The following is a 23468-nucleotide window of genomic DNA, read 5'->3' as shown; positions in this document are numbered from 1 at the left end:
TGATAAACCATTTTTCTTTATGCAGAATGTGTGTAAAATGGCCATGAACAGGTTTTCCCATTATAAACTATGTATCTATAAACTAATTTGCATATTAATGTGTTTTGGGGGCAACGTATAATGAAAATAAGTACAATAATGAAAGTATTAAATTTGATCACTAAATTAATGTCAGCCATATTTAAAGACCAAGAAGAGGGAGTATTCATGGTGAAACTTCCGATCATTTGGTATCTCTGAAAAGCCCCGTCTGGATGTCTGTACAGGACATCCAGACTTAAAAATCTGACATGTAAGGTCTCAGAGAAATCGCTAAAAACTTTTGTCCTCTACAGAGGACAAAACTCCTTTGCTGGTAGTCAGGAGGATAACGTAATGACGAATCACTGTGTTTTGAACCGAGCTGTTCGAAGGAACCGGTTCGCGGAAATGACTCGGAGTCAATACAGCACACTTGTTGCATGTGTGAAACAGTTCCAGCAAACTCCTCCCATGGACCGCCCACAGCGGGCGCTTCACAGCGGAGCATCTTGCTTTCTTGTCTCACCCGATGAATACTTAGTGCACCAAAAGGGCTTGAGGGCTGAAGTTTTATTTTTAAGAGTAGCCTATGTATTGTTACGGTAGCGTTCGTCGAAGTTGCATTAAGCGTTTACATGTGTGAGAACGGTGGCGGAAATTACAATGTGGCTCAACTAACTCTCAGTTTGGACTGAGAAGAAGAAGCTGGTAAGTGAAACAGTTACTCAGTAGCTGCTCGACTTGTAGATCCTGAAGAGACTCCAGAGAATCTGTAGAGAAGATCAATTAAACGTATAGAACTTAATGACTTTTAAATTATCAATTCTAATACTAACTTTTTACGTAATTAATAGAATGTAGTAATGCTAGTTACTGTCATTAATCCATGTTATTAGATAGTATCACAAAGAAAAGCTAACTTTTTATAGGATTCTTGAATTGGTGATTTTCAAGATAGTAGATTAACTGGGATGTTTCATTGGCTCTACCTCAAAAATAGTAAGCTACCTAGCTAGACAACATTTTTAGGCATTGATTTATTTGTACCTTCGGGGAAAGCATTTCTGCATTATACTTAATGCTAAAATACTGGGTAGTTTACACAAAATGAAAATCATTTACTCACCGTCATGCTATTCTGTGGAAGAGAAATGTCTCATTGTCCATACAGTAAAAGTCAGTGGGGTCCAGTTTTGTTGTGGATGCCAAATATTTTCAGTGTATGTACAAAAATATCTTCTTTGAAATATCTGTTTTTGTTACACAGAAGAAAAAAAAGTCATACAGGTCTGGAGTCAGTAAACATGAGAGAATTTTAATTTTTTAAGTGAATTATTGCTTTAAATGAATTGGCAAGAACTGACAGTACTGAAGCGTGAAATACCATAATATCATTGCAGATATTTAGTAAACATGCTGAGTTCACATACTTGTTTCTAAGAAAAACTATCACAGCTAGCTGTTTTACTTTGAAATGTGCATTCCGTGTCAAAATGTTTTTGTTATGGTCTGTATGATTCGGCCCACTTCCAGTTTACTCAGTAGTATTTTGACACCCCAAGTTGCCAGTTCTTGGAAAACACAGCGTATTGAAAACTATTAGTTAACTCATCAACTTACTCATGTTCTCAATTTGGCAACCTGTGCGAGCGTCGAGTTCTGCCAGTCGAGCCTGGACTTAATTGGTGTCATAACTAGTGTAAACGGGTCTTTAAAACAAGATCTTAGCCAAGCTGCTTGTGAAAACACGTTTGAAAAACTTACTATACGCTGTTTTCAAGAAATTTTTTAATGTAACTTTAAAAACATCATGTGATGTAACCATCAAGTAAAAGATAATTATATATTTACACCTTAAATACATGTGAATGTACAAATCATTATTTTCCCGAAAAGTTTTTTAAATCTAATTTGTTATAGCAAATTCTTTTTAACAAATAGCATGAGTAATTATTTTAAAAATACTACTCATTTTGTACAGTCACACCACATGACATTTTACTTCCTCAACTAACCTTATCTTGTCACAAAAACATGGCAAGTTTATGTGAGTTTGAAAAACTTTTATACTATTTTCAAGAGAAAAAAAATGTGTATTTGACTTTAATAATGTCATGTGGTGTAACCATACAGTAAAAGTTAATAACATATTTACACCTTGAATACATGTGAATGTACACATCATTATTTTCCAAAAAGTAAAAAAAAAATCATTTGTCAAGGTAAATTCTTTTTAACAAATAGCATGAGCAATTATTTTAAAAATACTACTATTTTTGACAGTCACACCACATGACATTTTACAACCTGAACTAACCTTATCTTGTCGCAAAAAAAACGTGGCAAGTTCATGTGAGATTGAAAAACATTTATACTATTTTCAAGAAAAAAATTGTATTTGACTTTTAAAATGTCATTTGGTTTAACCATCAAGTAAAAGTTAATAACATATTTACACCTTGAATACATGTGAATGTACACATCATTATTTTCCAAAAAGTTTTTGTTTTTTAACAAATAGCATTAATAACTCTTTTATAAATATTACTATTTTTGAGCAGTCAGACCTCATGACATTTCATGATCTGAACTAACCATATCTTGTGGTAAAAAACACATCGCAAGTTCTTGTGAGTTTGACAAACACAAACAAAATGTCAAGTGGTGTAACATCAAGTAACAAGTCGAGTCTGGACTTAATGGATGTCATAATTGGTGTAAACGAGTCTTTAAAATAAGTGGAGGTTGACTTTAAAGTCCTGTTAACCTCAAGAACGATAACTATATTGGCATGCACATGCTTTTAAAGCTGGAGCTATTCAAAGCCAGACGGATTGGCTGGTAATGTTTTTAATGTTCGTCAGCTGAAGAAAAAAACATTGTGAAAGTGATTCCAGTGATGTTGTTTCTCTGTTCTTGCCGTTATAGCTTTGGTGTGAACTTTATAGTTACAGTACTTGTTATCGCTGTAAACAGGCCTTCAAAAAGTTGACGTCAACTTTGAGAGTCCACTTAATGTACTTAAGCCAGGTCAGCAGTTGAACGCTGATGATAAATGAGACTGTTTACTCTCCTCCGGTCATGCTTTGAGATGCTGCAGCCTTAATTGCATTACCTAACTGGCCTGAGTACTTGCTCATGTCTGTTATTAGAAGTTCACCAGTCAACCATCTTACCAGACAACCCAAGTCCTAATTCGCCAAAGCACTTGGTAAATAAATTAATATACCAGAACCGAAAGAATGAAATCATGTTTAAGGAGCCAGGCAGAAATGTGACGTCTTACTTAGAGTGATTTATGAGCAGAGGCACCCCATAAGCTCAATTCATGCGAATTATGCATCGAGTGAATCAACTGCAGTGGGAGTCTGACTTGTTTTTGGCCTCATAATTAGCAGATGGTGAGTATGGATGCAGAAAATTTTCATTCATGAATGTTAGCCTGTGAATGAGCTCATTTTCTTGCCGCAGACAGAACAGATTCTGAGCGCCATCTGATATTGCCGACTTCATTCTGGGTGGATAAAGTACCAATTTAACCCATCATAGGCTTTACAAAAGCAGCCTATAATTGGAGACATTGTTTGCCCTCTCATGGCAACATAGTTGTCGTTGCTGCAGTGTTTTTGTCAGTGTGGGAACGGACTGAACCTATTATTAGGCAGATGGGATAAATATGTAAGTTTACAGTTGGTATCAGATGTGTGTGGGATCAAGTTGTGATGCCGTCAAGGGTGCAGCTTGCGAGCAAGACAGCTTGAATCAGAATTCTGGGAAGCATTGGTGCATAGGAAACCAAGACGAGCGCTGTTTGAACGTGTCAGCATCTGATACAGGCATCTGGTTAACTGCGTCCTAACTGCCTTTTTGCGATTATCAGATACCTCTGTGCGCGAGCGTAGCTGTAGGTTCACCAGGAAGTCTCATGTCAGGCTGCACATCAAAGGAAGTATACTTGTTTGTATCGTAGATGTTCTGTGTGGCTTTCATTATGACGGAGGCATCGATATAAATGAGTCACTGCAGCTGAAACTATGTAAACAACTGCCTTTTGCGGTCGTTTCGTGCATTCTTTGTGTCACCCTTTCGATGTACCTTGTGGGAGGTTTTGCCTGTAACGTGACTTTTCCTCTCTCACATTTGTTCTAGCACGTGCCTGTCCTCACCTCAACTAGACCATGGGGTCATTCCGAAAGCCCAGACCCCGTTTCATGAGCTCGCCTGTGCTGTCCGACCTCGCCCGCTTTCATGCCAGCTCGCCGGCACTGCAGCTGTCCAACGCTAGTGTTTGGAACAGGTGGGTGGTTCCCTTTCCCAAGGATGAGAGAGAAAAGGCATTGTTTTGCTAAATGCCATGAGAGTTGAGGGGTTTTTATAGACACAAAACAGATTTTTTTTAAGGGAAAGTTCATTCAAAGATTACAAATCTGTTATTGTTTAATCATAAAACTTTTTAAAATATATTTTCCATAGTCAGTTTTATTTTTATGAGTATCATGAATTATTCATTCATAAATTTTATTGACTTTTTGAGGAGTTTTTTGCATTTACAGGTCACATTCGATTAAATATGGCCAAAATCCCACAAAAATCAGTTGCCAAAACAATTAAGTTTTAGTCGCATGACATCGGTTAATGGAAACGCCTTCATTTTCGCAATACTTTTTAATATACATTTATAAAATAGTGCCAAAGTTTTGCTTTGCAAACTTACATAAAACTATACTAAAACATAAAAACTTACCATAGGTGTACCTTAGTGATTTAGGATAAGGCAAAAACATGGTTTGGATAATGGATTCATGATGTACTGACTTTGTTATATAAATTGTAAATTATGAACACAAAAAAGTTACAAACTGCAGCTTTAATAATATTGTGTGGTGTAAAAATCATGTAAAAAGTAATAACATATTTTGCTTACCTTGAATACATGTAAGTGTACACATCATTATTTTCCAAAAAGTTTTTAAATATTGCAAATGTAAATTATTTTTGACAAACAGTATGAATAATTATTTTATAAATATTACTATTTTTAAGCAATCACACCACATGACATTTTACAACTTACAACTAATCTCCTCTTGTCATAAAAAGTTCATGTGAGTTTGAAACACTTTGATACTATTTTCATGAAAAATGTAAATTTATGTTTAAAAGTGTCATGTGGTGTAACCATGAAGTAAAAGGAAAATATTTTTAATAAACAGAAATAATAATTATTTTATAAGTACTGATATTTTTGGGCAGTAGCACCACATGACATTTTACAATCGGAACTAACCTTATCTTGATAAGGTAAGAAAACGCATGGCAAGTCTGTGTGAGTTTGAAAAACATTTACAGTGGTGTTAAAAAGTGTTGGCCCACTTCCTGATTTTTTATTTTTTGCATGTTTGTCACACTTTAATGTTTCAGATCATCAAACAAATTTAAATATTAATCAAAGATAACAAAAAGTAAACACAACATGCAGTTTTTGTATGAAGTTTTTTATTATGAAGAGAAAACAAAATCCAAACCCACATGGCCCTGTGTGAAAAAGTGTTTGCCCCCTAAACTTAATAACTGGTTGGGCCACCCTTAGCAGCAACAACTGCAATCAAGCATTTGCCATAACTTGCAATGAGTCTGTTACAGCGCTGTGCAGGAATTTTGGCCCACTCATCTTGGCAGAATTGTTGTAATTCAGCCACATTGGAGGGTTTCGAGCATGAACTGCCTTTTTAAGGTCATGACATTGTCCTTCAGGTTTTTTTGGTAGACAGCAGAATTCATGGTTCCATTGATCACAGCAAGTCTTCCAGGTCCAGAAGCAGCAAAACAGCCTCAGACCATCACACTACCACCACCATATTTTACTGTTGGTATGACGTTCTTTTTCTGAAATGCTGTGTTACTTTTACGCCAGATGTAATGGGACACACACCTTTCAAAAAGTTCAACTTTTGTCTCGCCAGTCCACAGAGTATTTTCCCAAAAGTCTTGGGGATCATCAAGATGTGTTCTGGCAAAACTGAGACGAGCCTTTATGTTCTTTTTGCTCAGCAGCGGTTTTCGTCTTGGAACTCTGTCATGCAGGCCGTTTTTGCCCAGTCTCTTTCTTATGGTGGAGTTATGAACACTGACCTTAACTGAGGCAAGAGAGGCCTGCAGTTCTTTAGCTGTTGTTGTGGGGTCTTTTGTGACCTCTTGGATGAGTCGTCGCTGCGCTCTTGGGGTAATTTTGGTCAGTCGGTCACTCCTGGGAAGGTTCATCACTGTTCCATGTTTTCGCCATTTGTGAATAATGGATCTCACTGTGGTTCGCTGGAGTCCCAAAGCTCGATAGATCTCAATTACTTTCTTTCCAATTTCTTCCTGAAATTCTTTGGATCTCAGCATGATGTGTAGCTTTTGAGAATCTTTTGGTCTATTTCAATTTGTCAGGCAGGTCTGGGCAAACACTTTTTCACACAGCGACATGTGGGTTTGGATTTTGTTTTCCCTTTTGTTTGATGATCTGAAACATTAAAGTGTGACAAACATGCAAAAAAAAAAAAAAAAAAAATCAGGAAGGGGGCCAACAGTTTTTCACACCACTGTAAACTATTTTCAAGGGGGGAAAAAATTATTTAACTTAAAAAAATGTCATGTGGTGTAATCAATCAGTAAATGTAAAAACGCATTTTCCTTACACCTTAAATACATGTGAATACACATTATTGTTTTCCAAAAAGTTTTCAAATATAATTTGTCAAGGTAAATTCTTTTTAACAAATAGCATGAATAATTATTTTATTAATATATTACTATTTTTGGGCATTTTACAACTTGAATTAAACTTATTTTGTCATAATTACACATATGTAAGGAATAATTGACGAGGGGCCGTAGAATTCTTAGAAAATAATGCACACCCGAGGTGGTGATGCAGTCACAACGCTGTTAGTGGGCTGTAAGGACCTTTGAAATAACTGAAATCGTGTGGCGAAGTGATATAGACATCTACTGCAGTCAAAAGCTGCCTGGAACTACGTTTGCCGTGCGTTTCCCTAAAAATAATGCACACCTCTAGAACGTTCGTCAGCCAATCAGATTCAAGCATTCAACGGCCCTGTAGTATAAGGCAATTTATTAGAAATATGCACTGTACTAATGTTGGTTTCATATGGGTTTTATAAATTAAATACATGTAATTAATATACACATCTAATTGTTTCAAGTTAAATGTATTTTAAAACAAATATTATGTATTAGTAATTCATAATATTATTACACTTTTGGGGAGCCACACCATATGACATTTTACAGCAACCTTAATTTATAAAAAGGTCAAATGTTTTAGTTTTTTTTTACTCTGATTTGATGGGCAAAAGTTTCTAAAATAGTAATAAATAGTGTAGCCATTTGTTTAAATATTTACTTCTAAGATTTTTATGCCAATTCTTATTAAATTAAATGAAATCTTATTCTTATAAAAGCTTATTCTTTTTCAATTCATTTTTTAATGAGAACTTTTGTTGAGAATTGTTTGTCTTTTCTTTTTCTATTCTGATATCAGAACTGTAGCGGATAGTTTTTACTGTATGCTTTGCAAATAAAAAATAAAAAATCAAAAAAAGTTTTAATTCAGAAATTCACATAAAGAGGCGACCGTAGAAGTCGTTGTAGAAAGCATGAAATGTATTTGCTTGTTTGTTTTTGAATGAATTAATAATCGAATAAAATTTTGATATCCTTTTACATTGATAAAATGAATATTTTGATTTCAGAAAGTCCTAAACTTGACATTTGAGTCAAAAAGGGCGACGATTACGGTCACTGTACCTCTGACTCAAAAGTGAATCCTCCCTTTATATATATGATTTCACACTTTGCATGACATTTTTAGTCTTTAGGGGAAAACCCCTTAGAGACGCACGTCTTTAAAGCGTTGGAGAAGGAAGCAGACAGCAGCTTTTGCCTTTACCACTTCCTTATGGAAATGGGACATCTGCTGCCCCTCTCTCAGGAAGTGTCGAGCAGGATGTTAGTCAGAATCGGTCGGTGGGCAGCGAAAGTTTGCTGGCAAGTGGACAAAAACGCTGACTATAGACATTAGAACAGAATTTCCCTGACACAGGTGACACTGCAGAATTCATGTTTTTGCAAAGCCTTTATGCATATAAAGGGATGTTTTGCATAGAATGTTTTTAGCTTGCAAATCAGCAGTCAGGCCTCTTGAAAAAGGTCTAGTTTCCTGATTTCTTCCTAAACTGAGTCTGTTCTGTTTTGCAGTGTTCAAACGGCTGTAATTAAAGTCTTCCAAGGTGGGGGGCTACAGGCCAATGAGCTCTACACTCTGAATGAAAGCATAAGGTAAGAAAGTAATACAGAAAATTTGCAGCCAAAAACTCGATTCACTTCCTATACACTGATCTTTAGTCAAGATTAAAGGTTTTTGACTATTAGGCAATGACCCAGAATACACTAACAACCACATTAGCAAGCTAATGACAACCACCCACAATACCCTAGCTTTGTGGTGGTGTTTTTTTATTTATTTTAATTAAAGGGGTCATGAACTGCCTTTTTTATTATTTTGTACTGTTCTTTGAGGTCCACTTATAATGTTATCAAGATTTTACTTGAGGATGTTTTTAAGTACATCTTATATGTCAAAAGTCAAGAGGATTGATTTTGGTTCATCAGTTCATGACCCCTTTAATCAAAAGTAAAAAGTTTTTGTTTGTGAGGGTGGGTGTGACTAACTGAGCATTTTACCTGTTTTATCAGGTGGCTTTTGAGGACCGAGCTGGGATCATTTATCACTGAATACTTTCAGGTAATGTATTTTTTAGTCTTAAAGACATAACGAAGTGAATTTCAAAAATAGTTGAATTTAAAGTGAAATTATCCTAATGAGAGATTAAAAATCTTAAATATTCCAGGTTTAAACCAGCTAACAAAAATACATTCTAATAAAAAATGTCTTGGTTATTTGAACATTCAGGAAACATTCCATTTTGTCATTTTGCAAACATTATGGAAACACAAGTGTTGAATAATGGTATTATCAATATCGTGGTATCGTGATAGTCTCGATATTATTATATATATTATGATATGAAACGATAGGTCTTGCAGGCAAAATGTGTAGTTTTTAAAATATATTTACATTTCTTATTCTAACATAAAAGATCTTTAAAGTTGTGTTTTTGGCCATTATGCTTTGGCACAGTATCTGTCAAATGAACAATACACAGACTAATACAAGATACGGCTTAATGCCTTCATCAAGTCTGTTTTCGCTACATGTTTCAAAAAGAGGCGCGCACTTCATTTAGGCGATTGTTTTCTGCCCCTCAGAACGGCTCAGTTCACAGTGAATGCATGTGTTTATTGCATGTGCTGTGAGTGGACGTTTGGGAATGCAACAGCCAACAGTTATGCTTTATTTTTGCGATGATTACAGTGCCTTGCAAAAGTATTAATACCCCTTCATTTTATTCACATTTTGTTTTGTTGCAGCATTATGTTAAACTGCTTTAAATTAGTTTTTCCCCACATCAATTGACACGCCATACACCATAATAATGACAAAGCAAAAACCAGATTTGCAAATTTTACAAATGTATTAAAAATCAAAAAACACTGAAATAAGTACATTGCATAAGTATTCATACCCTTAACTCAGTACATAGTTGAAGCCCCTTTACAGCCTCAAGTCTTTTTGGGTACATCTGCATTTGGCAATTATCTGCCATTGTTTGCCTCACCTTTTCACCTCTCAAGCTCTGTCAGCTTGGATGGGGGCTGGCAGACATTTTCTAGAGTCCTAGTTGTTCTAATCGTCTTCCATTATGGATAATGGAGGCTACATGCTTCTGTGAACCTTCAATGCAGCAGATCTTTTTCTGAACTCTTCCCTAGATCATTGCCTTAACGCAAGTCTGTCACTGAGATCTACAGGCAGTTATCTTGACCTCAGGACTTGGTTTTTGCTCTGATATGCATTTTCAGCTGTTAGACCTTTTCTGAGAGGTGTGTGTCTTTCAAAATCATACTCGTTCAAATGAATTTGCCACAGTTTAACTCCACTCGAAGTGTAGTAACATCTAGAAGCAATATGAATGCTCCTGAGCTAAATTTCGAGTGTCCCAGAAAAGGGTATGAATACTTATGCAACAGGATCTTTTCAGTTCTTTATTTCTAATAAATTTGCAAAGTTGTTACAAATCTGTTTTGCGCTTTGTCATTATGGTGTATGAGATGTAGATTGATGTGGGAAAAAATGAAATTTAAAGCAGTTTAACATAATGCTGCAACGTAACAAAATGTGGAAAAAAATGAAGGGGTATGAATACTTTTGCAAGGCACTGTACATGCATTTCACTTGATTCGTAGTGAGACACATTTGTAAGCTTGTTTTAACTGAAGCTGAAGTTTTCCATCAAAAAAAAGATGTACTGCCATTTCCATCAAGATAAAAGCTTAAAAGTGCAGTATGAATTGCTGACAACTAGTGGTTTAAATGAGTACCATTACTGCAGTCCAAATTCAAAATATCTCTTTCAAGTGTAGAAATTAGGAAAGAAGTATTGTAATTTCTCTACTGTAGTGTAAAGCAAAAGTAATATACCTATTTTTACAGTGCAGTTGTTTTACAATATATGGCTATTACTGTCATAGGAATAACAATAAAATAAAATTGTTGTTATAATTATTATATTCTAATTTGTTTGGCTTCCCTAAACACCAGTGTAAATGTAATTTAGACTGAGACAGTATACCACAAATAAAAAAAGAGGAACCCTCAAAGTGCATTAGAATAATTTAACTTTACATTTTTTGTTTTAAATATTGCAATAATATCGTATTGTGGATTTCATATGGTGATATGATATTACCGTATTGTGAGATTTTGATAGCATTTCGTTCCTAGTGTTGAATGTTCTCTGAAAGTTCTGAAACATTTAAAAATGTTAAATGAACATCTAACTACAACATTTTAGGAAAAAAAAAACATTACATTAATGAGGTAAATTATGTTTTTGTGCTAATGTTTTGAGAATGTTATTAAAAGCTAGAAAAATTTAAATGACATTCTATTAATGTTACTGAAAGACTGTTTGTTCATAACTTTGAGCAAACCTTACCAGAACATTAACTGTTAAGTTAGGAAGCTTAATTGACAACATTTATTGAATTATGTTAATGTTTGATTGCACTCTTTTATTTCTTTCCAGAAAAATCCCAAATAAAATCAAGGTTATGGTGAGGCACTTACACTGAAAGTGAATGGGGCCCTTTTTTGGAGTGTTAAAAAGCAAAAACGTGAAGCTTAAAATTGCATAAAAGCACTAATATTAATACTTCTATTGTAATATGTATTATTTGAGCTGTAAAGGTGTTTAAAGGGACAGTTCACCCAAAAATGAAAACTTTGTCATGTCGTTCCAAACCCGTAAGACCTTCATTCATCTTCAGAACACAAATTAAGATATTTTTGATAAAATCCAAGCGCTTTCTGAGTAGGGCTGCTCGATTATGGCAAAAAAATTATAATCCCGATTATTTTGGTCAATATTGTAATCACAATTATTTAACACGATTATGAGTGGGTCTGGAACTTTATATGATTGATTAATTTAAAGATAGCTATACATTAGAAGAAAAAAAAGATACAAATAAAACAGTTTTTATTTTATTTTATTGTTTTTGGGGGGAAATTTAATGTAATTAATTGAATGTAAAATAAAACAGTGTAGTATTCACTGTAAGTATTAAACATGCTTTGTTTCTTACAAAAACTACAAAAGTCCCTCTGTCAAGAGCAGTAAGTGATTTTGTCTTTGTCTTTTGTAGTTTGATTAGTCTCGCGTAGCCAGACCTTCAGACTGACGGCTGAAGGTCTGGAATTCATGGCAGCTTTAATTGGCCAAGGCCCGCCCATAAGGCCGTTTGACCGACATGCCAAACAGCCAATCACAGTTCGTTTCGTTCAGCATCACGTTTCGGTGCGTGGAAATGCCTCAACAACAGACTGGCGTGCAACAAGTCAGTCATTGAAATAACCAGTTAAATAAGAAGAGGGAGAACAAGCAGTACGTCAGTAATTTGTTCGCGAACGTCGCAAAAGTGTATAACAACAATCGCATCTGCATAAGCATCTTTTAGCAAAACGCTGAGTAAATCAGTCTGGGCTTTGTTTCCCAGAGGACCGAAAGCAAACGCGGCACTCGCATATCCCGGAAATCAGATGACGACTTCAACATTCCTGAAGTGTTTCCAGTTAAGTGTACCATATGCATCAGACGTTTAGCCAACGTTCCGTGGGCGTAACGTCTGAGGCTGAGACTATAGTTTGATTAACATTAAGCACAGAGACGGCAGAAGGAATATAACTTGTGGCCGCTTTAAGAGCTGCACGGATCCGATACACTGTTACACACGTATTTTCATTCTCAACTGTTTACGTTAATTTCAGACATAACTGACGAAAGTTTACACGAATAATCACCAAACATCGCATTTTGACATATATTTGCATGTATTTGGTCGTTTAGGTATGCATCTTAAGCTAAACGTTCACTTTAAAAACTGAATTTCGATTAATTGGACAGCCCTATTTCTGAGCCTGCATAGACAGCAACACAACGTTTAACGTTTAAGGCCCAGAAAGGTAGTAAGGACATCGTTAAAATAGCATGTGACGTCAGTGGTTCAACCATAATGTTATAAAGCTACGAGAATACTAGCACAGTTCAGAAGAAATTGAAATAAATAATAAAGTCATTATTTTTGTTTTCTTTCGCACAAAATGTATTTTCGTAGCTTTATGAAATTATGGTTGAACCACTGATGTCACATGGACTATTTGAACAATGTCCTTACTACCTTTCTGGGTCTTGAAAGTGTCAGTTGTGTTGCAGTCTACGCAGGGTCAGAAAGCTTTCGGATTTCATCAAAAATGTCTTAATTTTTGTTCCAAGATGAGTAAGGGTCTTACAGGTTTGGAATGACATGAGGGTGATTAATTAATGACAGAATTTTCATTTTTGGGTGAACTATCCCTATAAATGATTTTTACAGTTTTAGGGTTTTTTGGTTAAGGCATTATGTTGTTGTGGCAAAAACGTAAAATCATGTTTACTCTAATGACCCAGTTCACTTCCATTGTAAGTACCTCACTGTGTGAGAAAAGAGGGACGAGAGGAAATTCACTCTTGTGCTAATCAACATTACACCACAAATGCTGTCAAATGAGCTAACCTTGTAATGAATCTGCAATATTCCTTAAAGTACTTGCATGACTCATTTTATCCAGGATCAGCTTCTGAATAAGGGTCTGACGTACATTTTGGAGAAGATTCAGCTTCATAACGGTAAGTGCCTAACCCGTTTTATAAGTCTTATTGGTGCATTTGATGGCCTGCGTGAGCTCTAATAAGGTTTTATACAGATGTGTGCAATTCAATCGCTCCTTGCATTCTTGTCTCAATTCTCATGCCCAGATGAAAATCGTCTCCAGGCGCTGTCTGAGATGTGGGTGAGGTTTTTCACAGACATCCTGCCAACTCTTCAAGCTATTTTCTACCCCGTGCAGGTATTAAAATGATCTCACCTAGCATTCAAAGTAGTGGGTTGGCGTCGAGTTACTGACATTTTGGTGACTGATGTTTTTTGGCTGGGTTTAGGGTCAGGAGTTGACTGTGAGGCAAATGTCTCTAATAGGCTTTAGGAACATGGTTCTGTTGAAGCTTCCCGTGGAGAGCATGTTTCAGGACTCTTCGTATCCTCCTCCAATCACACAGATGCTGCTGATCCTGCAGGTGAGCTCTTAGTTGGTCATTTGTGTACTAATAACATCCGATTTTATGACACATTATGAATCATCTGTTATTTTGTGATGGAAATGACATTTGAAACATTTTTGGAAAATACTTTGGTTCATTTATGTGTCTTAAAATTTTCAGTTTGAACAGAAAGGATGCACAATAAGTCAGTAAGCACAATAAGTCTCTCATATTTCATCCCACACCCTTCACTCACATTGGTACATTGTCTCCTTGGTAACTAAGTATAGTAACATTTGACAAAAAGGTTTAGGGAAAAAATATTGGTTGTTGTGTATATATATAAAATGTAGTACAACTAATGTTTGCACAATGAAAATTTAAATTGTTTATGTTTATTATAGCTCTGTTGAGATCATAATTCTAAAGCTGTAATAATACATTTATTGCTTATTTTTAATACTTTTAAATCTGTGTCAGAATTAATGAGTAGATTTATAAATAAGAAATGTTATGTATAAATAGATATATAGGCCTCTAATGTATCCATCATATTTTTTTGTTATTATGTTATTTTTAACTAAAAGTGTTACTAAATAACTTAACTGAAATAAAACTGAAATAAATATAAACCGATGAAAATTAAAAACTCATAAAACTCATTTTAAAAAATACATAAAAAATCAAATTATTATTATTTTTTGAATCCAGTTTAAAAAAAACTAAACCAAAAGTGGTAACATTTTACAATAAGGTTCATTAGTTAAACATTAGTTAATGTATTAACTAACATGAACTAACCATGAGCAATACATTAGTTACTGTATTTACTAATCTTCATTAACGTTAGTTAACGGAAATACAGTTGTTCATTGTTTGTTCATGTTAGTTCACGCTGCATTAACTAATGTTAACAAGATTTTAATAATGTATTAGTAAATGTTGAAATTAACATTAACAAAGATTAATAAATGCTGTATAAGTGCAGTTCATTATTAGTTCATGTTAACTAATGTGGTTAACTAATGTTAACTAATGAACCTTATTGTAAAGTGTTACCCTAAAAGTTTACTAAAACTAAACACGTAACTAAAAGTAAAACTAAATAACTGAAGTAAAGCGGAAAAAAATATATAAACAGATGAAAATAAAAAAACTCATTTAAAAAATAAAACACTTAGAAAAACTTTAAAAAAGTAAAAAAATGTTTAAACATTTTTTATATTTAATATTTCATTTTGCTGTAAATACAGCTGAAATAAAATACAATTATAAATAAAGCTGAAGTAAAATAGAAATAGATGAAAATAAAATTAAAAACTCATTTAAAAAAATTATTTACAATCAAATTTTATATATAAAATCAATTTTTTTGATGTAAATAAAGCTGAAATATAATAGAAATGTGAAAATAGAAGGTGAAAATTAAAAATAAAAAGCTCAAAACTCAATAAAAAAATAAAAACTTTAAAAGATTAATTTAAAATTTATATTTTTTTATTTTAAATCTAGTTTTTGCTATATATAAAGCTAAAATAGAAATAAAACTGAAATAAAATAGAAATAGATTAAAATTAAAAATCTCATAAAACTCATTTTAAAAAATTAAAAACTTATAAAAACTTAAAAAAAAGAAATAAATTAATATTAAAACTTTTTTATTTAATATTTAGATTTTGCTGTAAATTTTAATATTTAGATTTTGCTGTAAATACAGTGGAATAAAGAAGAAATAAAGCTGTAATATAATAGAAATAGATATTAATAAAAAAATAACTAATAAAACGCATTTAAAAAATAAAAAACGAACTAAAAAGGAAAAATTAATTTAAAATGTATATTTTTATTTTAAATTAGTTTTGCGGTAAATAAAGCTGCAATAACAGAAAAAAAGCTGAAATAAAATAGATGAAATTCAAAATAAATAACTCAAAACTCATTTTGAAGAATAAACAACTTATAAGAATAAAAAACTCATAAAACTCATTAAAATAGTATAAAAACTAAAAAAAAGAAAAGATTAATTTAAAATTTGTATTTTTATTTAGTTTTTGCTATAAATAAAGCTGAAATAAAATAGAAATAGATGAAAATTAAAAATAAAAATACTCGAAAATCATTTAGAAAAAAAATTAAATGTAATTATTGTTAACTAAAAATAAAAGTAAGTAACTTAACTGAAATAAAGCTGAAATAAAATATAAATAGATAAAAAATAAAAAATTAAACTTTTTTAATAACTTTTAAAAAAATTAAAATAAATAAATGTATGTTTTTATTGTGCAGATATACATACCCCACAAACATAAATTAAAAAATATACATAAAAACTAAAAAGGAAAAATTATATAAAAAAATATAAAAATTAAGTTGAGGTACTGAAACTATAACTGAAATTTTAAAAAAGCTAAATAGAAATATTTAAAAAAAAAATTAAAATGAGAAGCACATAACAAAATGACTAAAATCCTATAATAAATATTTAATTAAATGAGTATATAAAGATAAAATACTATAATAGTATATAAATAATACTAAAATACACTGCTTTATGGAACAAAGACATAAATGTTGTGCATACATATGCTAGATAACACACAGGCGAGAATATGAAGCAGAGATATGATGATAAATGAACATTAGAAAAGCATTGCCTCAGTGCTGGTGTGGGAACATATACAAATCTGCTTTGTGCTGCTGTAATCCCAGATGAGATTTCAAGAGCCTCCATGAAACCGAGCACCTTGACCCAGCATTGCTTTTTCAAATATGGCTCCTCCATACAAAAGAAATTTGTCAGCTTTGTTCCAGAACAGAGTACCACAGGGATACAGTGTCATGCTTAAGGGCATAATGGTGATGAAGCATGTTGATGCGTCATCCCTTCCTCATTTACTCCCACTTGTCAGCTGTCTTGGGATTGAACCCAGATATTTAACTATTCATCCACCAGCAGTGAATGCCGGCTCTTTGTTTTGGATCCTTAATTTTATGATGTTCTTTATTTTTTTGGGGCAGGGCATTCATGAGCCTAATGGACCTACGCAAGAGTATTTCCAGCTCGAGAGGCTAGTGGACATGGTTATATCTCCCTACCTGAGTAACTACCTCTACATGAACCCTAGCGATTCATCTTCAGGTACTCAGTCATTTTATGCTCTTCCGTTTTGGTTGGTTTGTGGGTCAATGATATGAAGCTCTTTCTTTGTCTTTGTCAGTCAGTATATTTAAAAATGCATTAACAATTAAGTTGGTGCATACAAAGACTGTGATGAACAAGTTTTAAATTCTTGAATTAAAATGTAGATATTTTTAAAGAGGGGAATAAAGTCAAAACTGTCAGGATGGTATAACTGTCCAAATATCATGAAGAAAAAAAAAACATTAAAAGATCGATTTAAAAGAAGTTATACCTACATAAAGAAAAAAGTGTTAAATGCATTAATTAAACGATTATGAAATTATCAGATAATTTGACCTTTTTTTATTCAGTAGTTATTACTACAAAGTTATTTCATGTTGTTAAAAAACTCTTAAGAAAACTAAGAAATTAAATTAAATTAAAAATTAAAACACCAAATTAATATGGTGTAACCAACATGCAGAAAAATGCAGTTAATTTTGTCATGTGGTGCAACTCCCTATAAACTTTATCATTCATAATATTTGTAAAAATGTTGTTGTACCTTGAAAAATATAATATTATTAATAATTAAAAAACATAAGTCATATGGTAAAAAAATATGGTGTAACCTAAATGCAGGAAAAGCATTAAGATCAAAAACACAAAGTTAGTTCATGTTGCAAAATGTCATGTGGTGCAACTCAAAAAAAATCAATGATACTTATTAATTAAAAATTCATAATATTTAAAAAAAAAAATGTATATGCAACTTATTATAAATATTAATATTATTCATTTTTAATAATAAAGAATCCTTTGACCACCAAATTAGTCTTATGGTGTAACTGACATGAAGGGAAAAAAAATGTTTTTTTTTTATTATAATTCTCTGCAATAATTCTCTTAAAATTTCAGATAATTTGACCTTTTAAAATTTAGTTCATGTTACTCCCCATGAACAATTCATTGATATTTATTCATTAATAATTCATACTATGTGTGGATTTGCCTCCTGTAAACTATTAATAATTAAAAAAAACTTCTGTCCACCAAATTAGTCCAATGGTGTAACCAACATGCAACAAGTCACTTAAAATATCAGATAATTTGACCATTTTATGGCAACCAATAAAATGTCATGTGGTGCAATTCCCCATACATTTTTTTTAATTCGTAATATTTGTAAAAATGTCTTTTTACCTTGAAAAAAATATATATTTATTAAATATAATTAAAGTCATATGGTGTAACCAAAATGTGGAAAAATAAATAAGATCAGTAAGTCATTAACATATCTGAGAATTTGACCTTTTTTTGACAAGACAAAGTTAGTTCATGTTGCTAAATATCATGTAGTGCAACTCCCCCAAAACTATTATATTAATAATTCATGATATTTGAAAAACTTTGCAACTTGAAAAATATATTAATATTATTAATTATTAATGTTAAAAAACTTTTGTCCAACAAATTAAAGTCTTATTGTGTAACCAACATGAAACATGAAGAAAAAAGTGTTAAGAGCAATAATTCTAATAAAATATCAGATAATTTGACCTTTTTTAAGAAGACAACGTTAGTTCATGTTGCTAAATGTTAAATTGTTAAATTCATAATAATTTTGTGTTTGAAAAAATATTTTAATATTATTTATTATTAATAATTAAAACAAACTAATTTGTTCAACAAATTAGTCATAGGGTGTAACCAACATGCACAAAAAATGTTAGAAGTCTTAAGATCAAGAAGTCACAGATAATTTGATCATTTTATGGTAAAGTTAGTTATGTTATGCAACTCCCTATAAACTTCATAATTCATAATATTTGTACAAATGTCTTTGTACTTCGAAAAAAAAAGCGTTTAGATCAATAAGTTAATCAAAAGTTTACCTTATTTATAACAAGACAAAGTTCAAAGTTAGCAAAATGTCATGTGGTGCAACTCCCCCAAAAACTTAAATGATGTTTATTAATACATAATTCATAATATTTAAAATATATATATTTACACACTTTTGTCTACCAAATTAAAGTCTTACGGTGTAACCAGCATGAGGAATAAAGTGTTCAAAGCAATAATTCTCTTAAAATATCAGATCATTTGACCTTTTTACAACAGGACAAAGTAAGTTCATGTTGCTAGATGTCATGTGGTGCAAAAATGAAATAATATTTATTCATGAATAATTCATAATATTTAAAATTATATATTCGCAACTTGAAAAATATTTTAATATTTTAAATGATTAAAACCTTTAATTATTAATTATTAAACATTATTAAAAATAAAGACATTTGTCCACCAAATTATAGTCATATAGTGTAACCAACATGCAGAAAAAAGTGTTAAGAGTAATAATTCTCTTAAAATATCAGATCATTTGATCTTTATCAATGTAATATTTATTTATTAATGATTCATAGTAAAATATATATTAATATTATTACTTAATAATAATTAGAAAAATCTTTTGTACACCAAACTAGTCATATGGAATAACCAAAATGTAATAAAATGGGAAAAATGTTTCATAAAGAAAAGTCATATAGTAAAAAAAAATAATGAAAGTCGTATGGTGTAACCAAAATACAGAAAAAGCATTAAGATCAGTAAGTTTATTAAAATATCAGATAACTTGTAAATTAATAATATTTGTGTATTTGCAACGTTAAAAATATTTTGATATTTTTAATTATTAATAATTTAAAAAAACTAATTAGTCAACCAACATGTATAAAGAAAATTGTATAAAGTCATTTAAAATATTTTTAATGTTTTTAAAGTATTTTCTTGTGCTTACCAAGCCTGCATTTATTTGATCCAAATTACAGCAAAAACAGTAAAATTTTAAAATATTTTTACTACTTAAAATAGCTGTTTTCTATTTAAGCATATTTTAAAATATAATTTTTCCTGTGATTTCAAAGCTAAATTTTCAGCATCATAACTCCAGTCTTCAGTGTCACATGAACCTTTAAGTAATCATTCTAATATGCTGATTTGCTGTTCAGTTAAAAATGTTAGGTCATGGAAAATAATTCGAACTTATAGATGTGGTCGGCATTGAATCTAACCAGTGTCATAATCACTTCCCCCTCAGAGGACCGTCTTGAAGGTCTGAGATTGGTTAGCACTCCACACCTCAGTCAACCTGAGATTATGGTGACACATTTCGCCCACGAGTCTTTCCTGGCACCTCTAATCGAACACGAGGGCGAAGCCTATTTGGAAAGGACCGGCGGTGTCCGACGCCACACAGTCGCCAATGTGCATTCGGACATCCAGCTCCTGTCTATGAAAAACAGGATGTGTTCAGAAAACGTGCAGGTCAGCGGGGCGGCCAGGATGACCAAGTCAGAGAGCAAACGGACACCTAAGAATTCCTGCAGTGAACCGGCCTTTTTTGATTCTCGGCCAGGTGGCGTGGAAATCCTTCGAGGCCAAAGCACTGCAGAGATGAAGTGTGGTGGAACTAGTTAAGAAGCTTTTCTCTCACGCTCTCAAAACGCCCACTAAAATCTTGTAAAGTTACGATCACTGAGACAAGCCAGAACGTGTTCGCTTAATACAACAATATGGACTCTACTGCTGTGGAAATGTGAGCTGTTTTGTGTGCTAAATACTGTTTGGCCTGTCAGTTCAGCCTGCTTTTAAAAGTTTGGAGGGTGGAGGATAGTTGAAAAAGCTTTCGCTTTAGCCCTTTTCTTGTAAAGCACGCCAAAAGTCACACTTTTTTCTATCGCAGAGGTGGTAAACCGATGTGAAAATATGCTGGTGAGCTAGCGGTTTACAAAGGTACAGCAGATACTGAGACACGTGATCACAAACTAACTGTATTTCTTTACAATTAATGTCTTTTTTAAGCAGTCTTACTGTTTCATTTCTTTTTAGTGGAAACTAAACATGCTGACATGAAGAAACATAAGATTTGTAGGCTTTTATGGAATTTTAAATAAATTAAAACTTAATTCAACGGGTGTAAAATAATGTATATTTTTGTAGTAATAAATTGAATGGTTTTGAAATCATTTCGGCATTTGATTGTTCATTTTTGCCGTATAACACCGTTTTGCCGTAGATGTCTTTAGAGCTTCATGTGAGAATTTCTTTGCAGCTCTGGCATACAGTTTAGAGTTCCTTCAGCAGATTAGCTGTTAAGGAGCTTTAGATGCTGTTTTCAACATCAACATCACCCTGAATAAACCTTTGCGGTGTTTCAGCATGTGAGCTGCCAAAGAGTTTTATTGCGAATGTACTAATCCAGGACGTTTGACCTTGGTGAAAACATAAGAGCAGATGGTTATGTATTTATCAAAGATAGCGTTTTGTTTGCTTTTTTGGATTTTTTTGTTTTTTTTGTTTTGTGACCCTGGGCCACAAAACCAGCCAAAAATACATGGCATGGGTCTAAATTATCTATTTTTCTTTTATGCCAAAAATGATTAGTATATTAAGTAAAGATGATAAATTTCATTTAGACAACTTTAACAGCGATTTTCTCCGTTTTTAGATATTGTCCTATTCTAACAAACCCATACATCAATGGAAAGCTTATTTATTCAGCTTTCAGATTAAATATAAATCTCAATTTCAAAAAAATTTACCCTTATGACTGGTTTTGTGGTCCAGGGTCACATTTTATTTTGGTTGTATTAAAATGTGAGGTTTTTTTTAAACATACATACATATGAAATTAAGTTATAAGAATTTGGAGTGAAAATGTGCTTAATTTTTGTGAAAATGTCACAATAATAAAAAAAAATACAGAATAGGATGTAAAACAAAGTTATATTTATGCAAATATAAGCTGTTGTTGTTTTTTTAGTAGGTCTGGCAGAAGGAGCTACGCTCATTGAGGAAGTTCCTCCTCTGACTGGCACTGGAAGGAAGTTCACTGTAATCTTATTTGAGATGATTAGTTCAGTAAGGCTTTCCTATTAAGAAGACAGGGAAATTCTGCAGCCAAAGGGCACAAATACATGGGAAGTAACAAGAAAAAAATGTATTGGTCTTTGATGCCATCTTCTGGAAGGTTTGCTTGATTGCAGCTCACATCCAATAAATAAAAATGAGTTTCTGTTTTTTTAGGTTTATATATATATATATATATATATATGTGTGTGTGTGTGTGTGTGTGTGTGTGTGTGTGTGTGTATATATTCAAGCCCTAAATTATTCATACCCCTGGCAAATTCTAACTTTTAATCAACCAGTTTTAATCAAGTTATCAAGTTTTTTTTTTTTGATCGGAGATGGCACAGGCTTCTCCAAAAAGATAAGACGATGTACAAGAGGCATCATTGTGAAAAAATATTACTCATCTTTTATTTACATTTGAACAAAAAGTGGCATGTCCAAAATTATTTATACCCTTCTCAATAATTAATAGAAAAGCCTTGGCTATTACAGCAATCAGACACTTCCTATAACTGCTGACCAGCTTTTTGCATGTCTCCACTGATATTTTTGCCCATTCATCTTTAGCGATGAGCTCCAACTCTTTCAGGTTGGAGGGTCTCCTTGCCATCACCCTGATCTTTAGCTCCCTCCACAGATTCTCAATTGGATTTAAGCCAGGACTCTTGCTGGGCCACTGCAAAACGTTAATGTTTTTGTCTGCTAGCATTTCTTCACCACTTTTGCTGTGTGCTTTTGATCATTGTCGTGCTGAAATGTCCACTGATGCCCAAGGCCAAGTTTCTCTGCAGACTGCCTGATGTTGTTGTTGAGAATTTTGATGTATTGCTCCTTTTTCATGGTGCCGTTTACTGTGATTAGGTTCCCACCACCATGTTTGACAGTGGGGATGGTGTTCTTAGGGTTGAAGGCTTCTCCTTTTTTACAGCAAATGAAGGCTACATCATTGTGGCCAAACAATTAATTTTTTTTCATCTGACCATAAAACAGAAGACCAGAAGTCTTCTTCTTTGTCCAGATGAGCATTTGCAAAGGCCAAGCGGGCTTTTGTGTGTCTTATCTGGAGAAGTGGTGTCCTCCTTGGTCTGTGTCAGTGGAACCCAGCGGTGTGCAGTGTCCGTTGGACTGTCTGCCTTGAGATGTTGCCACCAGCAGAGCCCAGATTCATCAGGATGGCCTTGGTGGTGATCCTTGGGTTCTTTCTTACCTCTCTCACTATCCTCCTGGCCAGCACAGGTGTCACTTTTGGCTTCCAACCACATCCTCTGAGATTTTTCACAGTGCGGAACTTGTATTTTTTAATAATTGCACTGTAGCCACTGGAACTTCAAAACATTTAGAGATGGTCTTATAGCCCTTTCCTGACTTGTGAGCAGCCACAATGCGCAGCCGCAGGTCCTCAGTGAGCTCCTTTGTCTTAGCCATGACTGTCCACAAACCAACAGCAGAGAGCTTCTGTTTTTCACCTGTTGAGTTGATTAAAACAGCTGTTCCCAATGAATCAGGGTAATTAGGATGCTTTAGAACAGCTTGGACTATTTGGAATGGTATAGAACTTTGGATTTACCCATAGACTGTGACAGTTTGCAAAGGGTATGAATAATTTTGGACATGCCACTTTTTGTTCAAATGTAAATAAA

General features: G+C 33.1%; 1 protein-coding gene across 1 annotated transcript; it reads left to right on the top strand.

The window, feature by feature from the left end:
- The first annotated feature begins 562 nt into the window (after positions 1-562).
- On the top strand, positions 563-21629 carry prr5l (proline rich 5 like). The gene is made up of 9 exons (XM_073832123.1): positions 563-729; positions 4171-4318; positions 8284-8364; positions 8782-8830; positions 13316-13373; positions 13503-13594; positions 13686-13820; positions 16803-16923; positions 20012-21629. Exons 2-9 carry the CDS (start codon positions 4200-4202, stop codon positions 20389-20391), a joined length of 1035 nt encoding a protein of 344 aa, XP_073688224.1. The 5' UTR covers positions 563-729; positions 4171-4199; the 3' UTR covers positions 20392-21629.
- The last annotated feature ends 1839 nt before the right edge of the window (positions 21630-23468 follow it).

The sequence above is a fragment of the Garra rufa genome, chromosome 25, assembly GCF_049309525.1.
Source record: "Garra rufa chromosome 25, GarRuf1.0, whole genome shotgun sequence".
In the NCBI taxonomy this organism is placed as follows: domain Eukaryota; kingdom Metazoa; phylum Chordata; class Actinopteri; order Cypriniformes; family Cyprinidae; genus Garra; species Garra rufa.
The sequence above is the reverse complement of the archived record's forward strand: the minus strand, read 5'-3'. Positions and strand labels throughout refer to the sequence as shown.